General features: G+C 37.6%; 1 protein-coding gene across 7 annotated transcripts in view; it reads right to left on the bottom strand.

Annotated features, from left to right (window-relative positions):
• Positions 1-13,178, bottom strand: part of LOC108704110 (protein lin-54 homolog) — a 204,522-nt gene that overhangs the window by 181,418 nt on the left and 9,926 nt on the right. For all 7 annotated transcript variants that reach the window (XM_018240502.2, XM_018240504.2, XM_018240506.2 and 4 more), the window contains one exon: positions 10,894-11,586. In XM_018240502.2, the coding sequence (XP_018095991.1) occupies positions 10,894-11,562 (669 nt within the window). In that variant the 5' untranslated portion in view covers positions 11,563-11,586. The remainder of the gene's footprint in view (positions 1-10,893; positions 11,587-13,178) is intronic.

Genomic DNA, 13,178 nt, shown 5'->3' with positions numbered 1-13,178 from the left:
AGCAAACTTGAGGGATAATAAGTAGTTACTGATAGGGGCAATGGCACAAATGAGCGTGGTCAAAAATGTCAACACGGGTATGTGCATCAATTTTTTTCCCCTCTTACCATTTTTGAAATGTTGGGAGGTATGTTACTGTTCTAATGTAACTCGTCATTATATCTGTAAATATATTGTTTTTAACATACTTGATTCCTGCAGTAGTTAATACTTTTCACTTACAAAATCAACCAAGTGTGAAATTTAGTAAAGGGTTCCCAAACTTTTTTTCAACTGTATACTCAGCTATGAGAGCCCTTATCAGGAAGACATTGTCGATAAAGATCGATTTAAGCAAAACACTCACATTTTTAAAACAGATCTCTGATTTTACTCTGTAATAATAATAAAACAGAATGCTGTGCTTGATCCCAACGAAGTTCCACAGGCACATTGGTGCAAAACAAGCCTACTTGCTTTGTTTCATTTTTTAATTATTTTTAGCAGATTTACAGATTTATGCTATGGTGATCCAAGTTTTGAAATGATCCATTATCCGAAAAACTTTGGGTCCCCAACATTCCGCATAGTAGATCCTATACATATATAACACTGGATAACATCCAAATGAAGATGCTGGTTGGACAACTGGAAAGGATATTTCTTGCCCATCACTACACACATTTCTCTTCTCCTTTACACTCTCATATTCACTTTTATATATGCTTAACCTTCTGTATCTTGATTTTCTTTTTGATTGCTTCTCAGCTCCTTCAGATCAATTTTGTGCGGTTAATTGCACTTTTAAAGGGGACCTGTTCTCACAAACATAAAAAGCTGTATAATAAAAGTCCTTTCAAAATAAACGTAATTTTTTTTGTTTAATTAAAACTTCCATACCTGTTATAAAAGGTATTTAAAAATCGTGGCAGTCAATTACTCTATGAAGCCATAGATGTGTGTGTGTGTGTGGGGGGGGGGGAATTACTTTCACTTTCCATTCTTCGCTACCTAGATGTCACTGCATGCCTTTCATTCCCCCTCACTGTCTAATTTTGCAGTCATTGCATGAGCTGATGCACCCGAGGAAGGGGATTGGTCCCCGAAAGCTTGCACATTAAATTTCTGCAAATAAAGTAACACAAAGGCTCTGCTAGAAAAGTTGGTGTGCTTCTTCCCTACACAGTCTGGGTGACATAATTGGCTTGGATACAGCTTGGGATATAAATGCACACTGCAGTTATAAGTAAGTGGTGCTGCAAGAAAAAGTTGTTGCTGATCTTTCATTTGACACAGGGTCACAGATAGAGGCAGTAACCAGGAGAGCAGAAGCCGGGTGGTGGGAGAACAGAGAGATAGAGCTATCCATCCAGAGAGAACAGTATCCTCTTAAAGGGGATCTATCACGAAAATGAACATTTATTACAAGCTTCATCTTGCTTAAATAAGAAACTTTCTAAATATCATCAATTGAAAATTCTTGACCATTTATAGAATCAGCAAGCTACTCTTCACTCTCCACCCTCTGACCAACCTGTCTTTCTTCATTCTATCTTCATGCATTAGGTGGAGTCAGTTTTTGATTGACAGTTTGATCTAACACAGCCTTTGGGGGAGGGTTGCACTCTTGGGGGCACATTTACAAAGCTCGAGTGAAGGATTCGAATTAAAAAAACTTTGAATTTCGAAGTGTTTTTTGGGCTACTTCGACCTTCGACTACTACTTCGACTTCGAATCGAACGATTCGAAGTAAAAATCGTTCGACTATTCGACCATTCGATAGTCGAAGTACTGTCTCTTTAAGAAAAACTTCGACCCCCTACTTCGGCAGCTAAAAGCTACCGAAGTCAATGTTAGCCTATGGGGAAGGTCCCCATAGGCTTGCCTGAGATTTTTTGATCAAAGGATATTCCTTCGATCGTTGGATTTAAATCCTTCGAATCGTTCGATTCGAAGGATTTAATCGTTCGATCGAACGAATAATCCTTCGATCGTTCGATCGCAGGATTTGCGCTAAATCGTTCGACTTCGATATTCGAAGTCGAACGATTTTAGTTCCTAGTCGAATATCGAGGGTTAATTAACCCTCGATATTCGACCCTTCTTACATCTGCCCCTTAATCTAGGTGCTCACTCTTTAAAAATAACCGGCTCTAATGGAAATCCTGTTTCTCTGTGTGCAGGGTGTTTGCCAGAGTCTGTTACTTTGTTATTCTTTGTTTGTGCTGGAGTTGGTTATTCGAGTTATTCTGCTAAGAAAGGGAGTCCCCCTAAAAGACGTATAAGACTTACCTGTCGAGAGAGTGAGATACTGAAAAGTAACTTGATTATTTCTTAAACGGTGCAGAATTTTTAATTCACTTTACAGTCATGAAAAAGTTTGGGAACCCCTCTTAATTCTTTGTAGTTTTGTTTATCATTGGCTGAGCTTTCAAAATAGCAACTTACTTTTAATATAGAACATGCCTTATGGAAATAGTAGTATTTCAGCAGTGACAACGTTTATTGGATTAACAGAAAGTATGCAATATGCATCATAACAAAATAAATTTGGGCACCCCAACAAAGATATTACATCAATACTTAGTTGAGCCTACTTTTGCAAATGTCGAGCATGTACAGCCTGATTTAAATCATCCCATAGATTTTCGATAATATTCAAGTCAGGGGACTGTGACAGCCATTCCAGAATATTGTACTTCTCCCTCTACATAAATGCCTTTGTAGATTTTGAAGTGTGCTTAGGGTCATTGTCTTGTTGGAATATCCAACCCTTGCAGAACTTCAACTTTGTGAGTGATGCTTGAACATTATCCTGAAGAATTTGTTGATATTGGGTTGAATTCATCCGACCCTGAACTAGCCCCACAGCATAATGGAACCTCCACCAAATTTTACAGTAGGTAGCAGGTGTTTTTCTTGGAATGTGGTATTCTTTTTCTACCATGCAAATCGCTTTTTGTTATGACCAGATAACTAATTTTTTGTCTCATCAGTCCAAAGCACTTTGTTCCAAATGAACACTTCTCTAAATGATTGCATAAAAAAATCGACTGTTTGGGGCGTGAGTGCAGAAAGGATTTCTTTCTCATCACCCTGCCATACAGATGTTCTTTGTGCAAATTGCGATGAATTGTAGAACGATGTAAAGATACACCATCAAGATTTTCTTGCAGGTGATCTTTGGGTTGTCTGTAACAATTCTAACAATCCTCTGCATTTGCCACTCCTTTATTTTTCTTGGCCTGCCAGACCTGGGTTTTACAGCAGTTGTGCCTGTGGCCTTCCATTTCCTGATTACATTCCTTACAGTTGAAACAGACACTTTAAACCTTGGATAGCTTTTTGTAGCCTTCCCTAAACTATGATATTGAACAATCTTTGTTTTCAGATCATTTGAGAATTGCTTTGAGGATCCCATGCTGTCACTCTTCAGGAGAGTCAAACAGAAGTACAACTTGCAATTGGCAACCTTAAATACCTTTTCTCCTGATTTGATACACCTGCCTATAAAGTTCAAGGCTTAACGAGCTAATCCAACCAATTTGGTGTTGCCAGTAATCAGTACTGAGCAGTTACATGCATTCAAATTAGCAAAATTACCACGGTACCCCAATTTTTGCACAGACAGTTTTTCACATTTGATTTAATGTCATACAACTGAATACTGCTACATTAAAATTCTATGTTCAGAAAACACCCCAGTAGTACTCAGATGTTCATGGGAAAAAAAAGACATACCACTGTTTTGTTTTGTTTTTGTTGAAAGTGGAGTAAATTATTATGCAGGCTGAGAGGGGTTCCCAAACTTTTTCATATAACTGTATTTAGAAAGTGTCTTATTTAAATGAGATGAAGTTTATATTAATTTTTCAATAGATCCCCTTTAAACTCAAAGCCTAAGGCCACAGCTGCCTTGCCATCAAGCTGGCCCTTTTCTAAAATCTGCAGTGTTTTTGGATTCTCCAGATTATAAAACATCTAATGATAACACCAACCATTAGATTTTTAAGGGACCATGTACCTTTAGTTTTAATTTTCCTTTTGGGTTTGCCTAATAGAAATATTAAGGGCTGCATATACATTTATTTCACATTGCTTTATTTTTCACAGGCTTCAGTAAAGGTACTGCTGTCTATGCATGCCATTTTAGAATTGCTTTGGCAGCCACAGCCTAATTTTAAGACTGGCCACAAGCTACTAAAAACCATCTGCAGGTCTCCCATTTAACATATAATCCCATGACAAAAGCCAGAAATGTATACACAGATATTTTAAGGGGCTTGGTCTTACATGACTAGGACTGGAGTCAGTCTAATGGAGCCAAAATATGGCACCTTCTAAAGTGAAATGAAAGAAAAAAAAAGTGGGGTCCTTCAGGTCTCAGTATTGGGTACACTTTTATTTAACTTGTTCATTAATGACTTAGGGGAGGGTATTGTAAATAATGTATCAGTGTTTGCAGATGACACAAAACTATCCAGCCCAATTAATTCCATCCAGAATGTGGCATCCTTAAAACAGGATTTTGACAAACTGGCAATCTGGGCAGCTAAGTGGCAAATGAGATTCAATGTTGATAAATGTAAAGTCATGCACCTGGGATGTAAAGATATCCAAGCCACTAATACCTTAAATGGGACAGCACTAGGCAAATCCATAATGGAAAAGGTTCTTGGAATCCTTGTAGATAATAAATTTGGCTGTAGCAAGCAATGCCAGTCAGCAGCATCAAGGGCAAATAAGGTCTTGAGCTGTATTAAAAGGGGCATTGATTCATGGAAGGGGTCATTCTTCCACTATATATAGCACTGGTAAGGCCCCATCAAGAATATGCTGTAAAGTTTTGGTCTCCAGTGCTCAAACAAGACATTATTGAATTAAAGAGGGCACAGAAAAGGGCAACTAAGCTGGTAAAAGGTATGGGAAATCTTAGCTATGAGGAAAGATTGACCAAATTGGGGATGTTGACGCTGAAGAAGAGGAACTAAAGGGGTGATATAACTATGTATAAATATATAAGGGGATCATATAATAATCTCTCTAATGCTTTATTTACCAGTAGGTCTTTCCAGCTGACGTGAGGTCACCCATTCTGAGAAGTAGAAAGGAGGTTCCGCCTAAATAATCGGAAGGGGTTTTTTACAGTGAGATCTGAGAAGATGTGGAATGCTCCCCCAGAATCTGTTGTAAAGGCTGGTACATTAATTAGCTTTAAGGGAAAATATACCCTCCAAATTGAATACTTAAGCAACAGATAGTTTACATCATATTAAGTAGCATATTAAAGAATCTTACCAAACTGGTATTGATATTTTTGTTCATCACAAAGACAGAAAATTGTTCAGCCTTACAGTATGTGCATGGATTTATATCTCAAGTTTGTTTACAATGTCTAAGATAAAAGTCATAAAACAACATTTTGGAGCATGTACATATTTAAAGGAACAGTAACACCAAAAAAAGAAAATGCTTTAAAGTAATGAAGATATCATGTAGTGTTGCCCTGCAATTGTAAAACTGATGTGTTTGCTTCAGAAACACTACTATAGTTCATATAAACAAGCTGCTGAATAGCAACGGTGGAAATTAAAAAAAAAAAAGGCTATATGGCAGAGGTTAAATAGTGTATAACAGATAACACCATTATGTTCTACAGAGCTTATCTGCGATCTGCAGTATAACCTGAGCCTTTTCTCCTTTGAAAGGCTGCCAAACAATAGTAGCATTTCTGAAGCAAACAGCAGTTTTACTAGTGCAGGGCAACTATGCATTATATTTGTATTACTGTAAAACAATTTAATTTTTTGATGTTACTCGTCCTTTAAAGGGCAAGTCAACCCCAAAATAAAAATTTGCCTAATAAAAGAAAACATAATTCTAGGCAACTTTTGCAATATACATTCATTACAAATTTGTTATGGTTTCAAAGTTATTTGTATATGTATTGCTATTAAAAGCAGTGTTTGTCCCTTTCTTTTCCCTGCTCTGATGTCTAAGACTGTTGATACAATGTTAGACAAGGCAGCTGATTACCGGTAACCCTTTCCCTGCCAGCCATTTTGTAATAGACTTTTCAAAGTATGCAAGAATTTTGGTGTAATTCTACTTCTGTAAAAAAAATATAGGCTTCTAAGTGTCTAACAAAATGAAAAAAAATCATGTTTCACAAAGAACAACCACATATATCAGAAACATCATTTATTTTATGTACAAGAACACAGCCGATTTGGAACGGTCTAGGTCTCCTGAACGCGGCAATACCAAATATATAGTTTTAAGGAGATTTCTGACTTGTATAGATCAAAATCTACAAGCAGTACACTACCAAATTTCCAAAGCACCATACCCCGAAACTGAATACTTCTCATTTCAAGGCCAAACATTCCACTAACAGCTGGTTTACCCTAGAAAACTACCCATTATTAGAAAGAACAGATTCTGGAGAATCAAAAATGGCTAAATATATCTATATACTCCAAACTACCAAGTTGCAATTGTTTCCTAAATGTATAATGATATAGAAAAAGCTTCCACACATCATTAGGAATCAATGTAAAACATCCCAAATATGAATGTCTAGGGTCCAATGAACAGTTTGATGCCCAATATGTATAAGTTTACCTAAGTATGTGGTATATTGGGGACACAAAACGACACCCCATTTAAGTTATCAGTTCTATAATTCCAGATACTGCAAAATAAACAAATGTAAATAGTTTGGGGGGGCAAAGGTAGAAAAAAGTACGTTCACCCCAGAAAACCATATATTTTCGGAAAGTACACATTCCTCTGAATCCAAATTGGGTATGCATGTCTTAATACTCCAAAGCACCAAGCCGCAAAAACCTTCCTAAATTCGGCAATTTTGGTGACATTTCCAAAAATCACCTCAAAACTTCCAGCCTGCAGCATCATATTTCCCACATGCTATTATGTATCAATATAAATTACCCCAAATATGAAACATGGGGTCCCCTGAACAGTGTGATGCCCAATATGTATTGGTTTACCTAAGACTCCCCATATGGTCTTTCATTTCAGGTACTACAAAATAAACACATTTACATCGTTTTGGGGGAGGGGCAAAGGTAGAAAAAATCATGATCACCCCAGAAAACCATATCTTTTCGGAAAGTACACATTCCCCCGAATCCATATTGGCATGAATGTCTTTCTACTCCAAAGCACCAACCCGAAAAACCTTTCCTAAGGCCCTCCTTACAGCAAAGACCCCCCCAAAACCATATATCTTATCTATACCATATACACATTCTGATGAATCCAACAAAGATAAAGCTTTTCCAAACATAGAGGTTTTTACAACATTTCTGAAAATTTTTTTGCAGTTTGCCGCATTTATCTCACACAATGTTTTCCATACAAAGAAAAATAACCCTAAATATGGACGTCAGAGCTCTACTGAATAGTTTGATGCCCAATATGCATAGATTTACCTTTGTGATGTGGTGTGTAAGGACCCCAAATGAAAAACGTGCATATGAATTTTTACGCTAGCCAACTCTGAAAACAGTACCCCGGCTGTGCGTTATAAGACCCCCAAAACCATATATTTTTGGTAAGAACATATTCTGACGGATTAAACAAAGTAAAATGTATCTTTCTATACCAAAGCACCAAACAGCTAAACTATACTAACGATACATAATGCAGGGATAAAATAGCAATAAAACCACATAAATTGTGTAAATCAATGAAATAACAAAATAACTGATCCAACAGCATAATGTGAGGGCTTACCCTGGTGGTCTAGTGGGCCAGAGGGGACGCCCGCCACGCTTCTCCTCTTCCATTGAAGTGCTGGTTCCTCAGGGGGTGCAGCGCGCATTTGCTTTTCTTATAGGCACATTGACGCTGGTGTGATGACGTCAGCGCACAATGGCAATTCAAACACTATTTAAAGGGAATTCCATGTACTGTCCTTTGCCGGTTATAGGTTCATCTTTGTGAGTTCCTGGTGCTTTTCCTGTGTTATTCCGATATCCGATTCCTGTTTTGACCCTTGCCTGATTGACTGTTCTGACTTCTGTGATCCTGACCCCTGCCCCCTACCTCGTAAACCGACTATTCTACACTCTGTAACCTGACCTGTGCCTGTTTGGACAACTTTTGATTGATCTCCCGGCTTTGACCCTTGCCTGTCTGACTCCATTTGAATTCTGCCCACACTGAACCCGGCCTGTTTGACTACGTTTTCGTCTAAATCCTTGTACTGTGACCTTCTGCCCAAAGACTTTGCTTAACAATCGTGCCCCTCTGCTCTTCCAGAACCCTTACTTGGCTCCTCTCTTAATAAGATCAGGCAGCATCCAATTATCAGAGAGCTCCTCCGGAGGTGAAAGGCGGCTGTTAAAGGCGGAAGCAAGAGCTGAGCCCAGAGGGTTTAGCATTGGTTCTGGATTCTGGGTGCAGATTCGTGACACATAATTAGTGGTCAAAATCGATTATCCAATAGTCATGCTGGCAAAATAAACTTTTTTTACGAGTGTACACTTCTAAAAGTGGTGTGACAGTGTGTAAGTGTTTATATAAGTGTGGAATGAAGTGCAAATAAGTGTACATAACTTTACAAAAAAAAAAAATTAAAAAAAATAATTTTTACTGTAAGAGTGAATAGATGTATATAAGTGTGTGTAGTGTGTAAATGAAGGCCACTTACTGTTCCTGGAGCAGGAAGGACAATCTGATGGCTGGAGAAGTCCTGAAGCAGCATGTATGCCGAGTCACTGCAAGCAAGAAGTTGCGTGGGCATCGCCAGTGAAGGAGAAAGCAGAAGAAAGCTGGAGGAAACGGGTAAGTGCAGCAGATGCTTCTTGCGATTTTTAGGCTGGCCCTGCGACAATTCTGTTGAAGGACCGACATGACAGCCCCGCAGCCTGTTGCCCAGGGGGCTGTCACCACTGCCAAGTCTCTGCAGAGGCAGCTAAAGCCGCTGATGCAGAGATCAGCACTGATTTCAGCCAGGATGTACTAGGTACGTGCCTGGCAGTTAAAGCCCTTGCCTGTCAAAACGTACAGCATACGTACTTGGCAGGCGAAGGGTTAACAGACCTGTTTGCTGGGGAACCAAGACTGTTGCAACATATTTAAAAAGTAATAACGGGGAGTTAAGCTGCTTTCAATATCAATTGATTTCACAAATAACTTTAAAAGCACTGAAAATGTGTAATAACTGTATTTTAGGAAAGTTGCTTAGAATTTTTCTTTTATTAGTCAAATTTTTATGTTGGGGTTGACTTGCTGGTTGACTGCTGCTGGTTGACTGCTGCTCCAGTCTTTCTCAATGTAAACAGTCAAAATGTAAGTCGTATGAGTATGAATCTAAACACTCACAACAGAATTAAGTTTTCACACAATTAACCCTTTACCTGACAAGTAGGTAGTCCTGGGACAATCATAGCAACTAAGGACACTTTTTTAGAACTTTACGCACAAACATACACAAATACTTTTTTCATACTAGTTTTCGAATTCTTCTAAAATTCCTGATGATTACGTGAGTGGTGGCCTAAGCACCCACGGTTTCTGATATCACTGGTTAATAATGTTCCCCCCCAAGTTAACCTATGAAGCTCATGAATGTGCCAGGAAATTTGACAAAATTAGACAACAAACCAGAGGCCCAGGTTGATTGATCATTTTGGGTAATGCCATCCCTAGAAAACATAACCAGCGATAACATTTTTATAAACAGTATCTGTGTATACTTGTAATTTAATTTCAAGGTATGAGACCTGCATTGCTTATTTTTTGCATTTATAGCAAATAATAGCTTGCCCTTACTATTTTCTACTCTTTTTTTTTTTTTTTACTTGCTTCTGTTCTTTAAAATGAAAATGCATAAATAAAAACTATAATAAAAAAGTAAGCCTTGAAGTAAGTATGCACAAGTATATTTTTGGATCTTTATATGCCATGTACTTCAACCTGTGTACATTGGGTATCAAATTGTTCAGCAGACATCTAATATTCATATTTACAATGTTTTCTCTGGTTAACTAATGACCTATAAGACATAATATGCTGCAAAATTAATATTTTGAGGGTTTTTTTTTTAGAAATATCTGCCCACGACCTGAACATTTTGTGCATGAGTCGGCCCGAACTTGCCTGGCCCGCACATCACTAGTAGACAGCCATATTTGCGTATTTTGGATTTATTAAAATCTGTTCTTTCCATATATGTTCCCAGGGTATACCTACTGTGCATGGATTGTTAGGCCTTGAAATCAGAAGTATGTGCAGAGTTTTTGAGCTATACAAGTATGAAATCTCCATTAAACTATACATATTTGGCATTGGCGCATTCAGGAAACATGAAACTTCCCAAATCTGTTGTATTTTCCTGCATAAAATAATGTTTCTGAAATAGGCGTTTTCATTTCTTATACACTAGAAGCGTATATATTGCTATAGAAGTGGAATTACCCCAAAATTTTAGCAAATGAATCAAAATACAATAAAAGTACAAAATCTGCCAAATCAGCTGGCAGTGCAAGGGTAATCAAGTGCAAGTATTTTTGAGCAATAAGAACATAAATCAGAGTCTTAATTTAACGGTCATTATTCTTTACGTACTTACACCCAACAAGTTCTACGTCCTCAGAACTGCTCTCAACCCTGGTATTCCTGTCATTGCTATCTACCTCATGGATATGTACTATTTTTTGTAATCAGAAGTAAAATTCAGTTTATGCCCATTACGTACTTCTATTCCTGAACAGGTTAATAAAATCATATTTGCTGGCAAAAATAAAGTTGCAAGATCAAACAAGCTTGGGGTAATGTACGTGTGTATGACACTGGTAAAAAAAAGAAAAAAAAAAAAGAAAGACAATTGTACCATCTATGAATGAAAAGTAAATGCAATTCAGGATAGCATCACTTTCTACCTGTACAGTCTTGATCTGCTGGGTCTGTAACACAGGAGACTTGGTAGACGGGCTGATGATTTGGGCAGACGTTAATGTGGACATTCCAAGAATAGGATTTCCATCGGGTCGGTTTCCACCAATAGTAACAAGCTTAATATGTTGTTGTGTCACTTTAGATTCCACACATTGAACGTGAGTAGCTGATGTCTGTGGCAACGTTAAAACAATAGGGTGGTTTGATTTTCCCAGAGTCGTAACAATTAATTTCTGCCCTTCCTGCTTCACAACATGACTTCCAGCTTTAAGATCAGAAGTCTGTGAAACCTTATTAAGTATCACCTGGCCAGATACAGGAGTAGCCAGTTTGTGCAGGCCAGCCTGTAAAACAGTTTTCATGGATGTGGCTGATGGTTCAGAATCTGGCTTTGAAGCAACACTAACCACAGCAATGTGGCCAGCATGGTTGCTGGTTGCTGCAATTGCTTCTTTCATTACGGATGTAGAAACACATTCACCGCTACTGCTCACTTCTATAATTCCTTCCAGTTCTGTTTCCATGGGGGTTTCGTCCATCAAAGGAGAGGATATTGTAATAGCTTCAATGCTGTCATCATCCACCAAGGAAATTCCTGTCTCCATAATCTCATCAGGGAGGACATTGGTAACGTCAGTAGACACCACATCCATTCTAAACCTCTGAAAGCAGGTGGGCTACAGTAAAAAAGGAACAGGCTATAATTAAGGTAATATATTTAAATATGCATTATTTATATATATTAAAAGAACAGTTCAATGTAAAAATAAAAACTGGGTAAATAGGCTGTGCAAAATAAAAAATGCTTTGAATATAGTTAGTTAGCCAAAAATGTAATGTATAAAGGCTGGAGTGACTGGATGTCTAACATTACAGAACACTACTTCCGTGCTTTTCAGCTCTCTAACTCTGACATAGTCAGCAACTTGACAAATGTTCAGTGAGCTTGCATATGATTCTCAGCATTCAGTTCAGATTCAAAAGTAAGTTATGGCCCATATGACAGCCCCCTCAAGTCACTGATAGGTTACTGCCAGTGGAAATCAAGTTAGCTGAAAAGCAGGAAGTAGTGTTCTGGCTATTATGTTAGCTATCCAGTCACTGCAGCCTTTATACATTACATTTTTTATTTTGCACAGGCTATCTATTTAACCAGTTTTTATTTTTATACTGAACAATTCCTTTAAAGAAAAACAGAAATGATGAAAACTGCAGACTTGGCCACTTAAAATCAAGTCTGCAGCTTATTGGCCTCTGTTGTGTGATGCTGTTTTGGCACCACTCCCTGGAAGGTTTAATAACACATCAAAGCTCCCATTTTGCTAATACAATCAACACCTAATTTAATGACATCATTGTGGATCATGATAAACAGATTATGGTGATTGGAGCAACATTCCAGAGTATATATAGAGAAGCAAGATTCTATGTACAAGTTATTCTGAATTGAGAAAGCCAGTTGGATGACTGGTGAAATGTCTTCAAGAAAAACACAGCAAGTCAAGTTGATTTGACTTATTTCTATAGCTATATCATGACCTGGACGAATGAGAACTTTCAGAAATGTTTAATTGATTGTATTTCAGTATGCTGAAGCTAATATTACATTTTCGCGATAATTACCCTTTAAATTATTACAGGCAATGATCTGCTTCATTAATCTAATTGCAAAGTCCTACCATTACATATCAAGTTAATCTAATGTTTACATATACAATGTTTATAAATACATTTATGTACATTTAATAAAAGATGTGTTTGTGTCTAACTGTATTGAAGCCAACAAGAAATTAAAAAGCATATTTTTCACACCTAAGAGCACGAGAGAGTAGAGTTAAGGTATGTAACCAATACCCCTATTACCATGTCCATAATTTGGGTGTAAATATGTAATCTAAATAAAACCGTGCCTAATCAATTTTGCCACACTAACCAAAATTATTTAGTACTGGTTCCGTTCCTATTGTGTTCTACCGACACAAGCCACTTGGAGCAAGAAAAAATTTGCACCCCTATTTCTAATCCATGAAACTACTAATACTCAATGAATGGCACAATAATTTCATTATGTTTCAGATCACACACAATCATTTCACAATTTATTTTCTTTATGAGGTGAGCAGGGACCTAGATTCTGGGATGGCAGTGGATATGATTTACGTAGACTTTGCTAAAGCATTTGATACAGTGCCACACAAAAGGTTACTGGTTAAATTAAGGCATGTTGGCCTGGAACATAGTACTTGTACTTCGATAGAGAACTGGCTAA

This window comes from Xenopus laevis, chromosome 1S (assembly GCF_017654675.1).
Source record: "Xenopus laevis strain J_2021 chromosome 1S, Xenopus_laevis_v10.1, whole genome shotgun sequence".
In the NCBI taxonomy this organism is placed as follows: domain Eukaryota; kingdom Metazoa; phylum Chordata; class Amphibia; order Anura; family Pipidae; genus Xenopus; species Xenopus laevis.
This window is presented reverse-complemented; position numbering and strand designations above follow the sequence as displayed.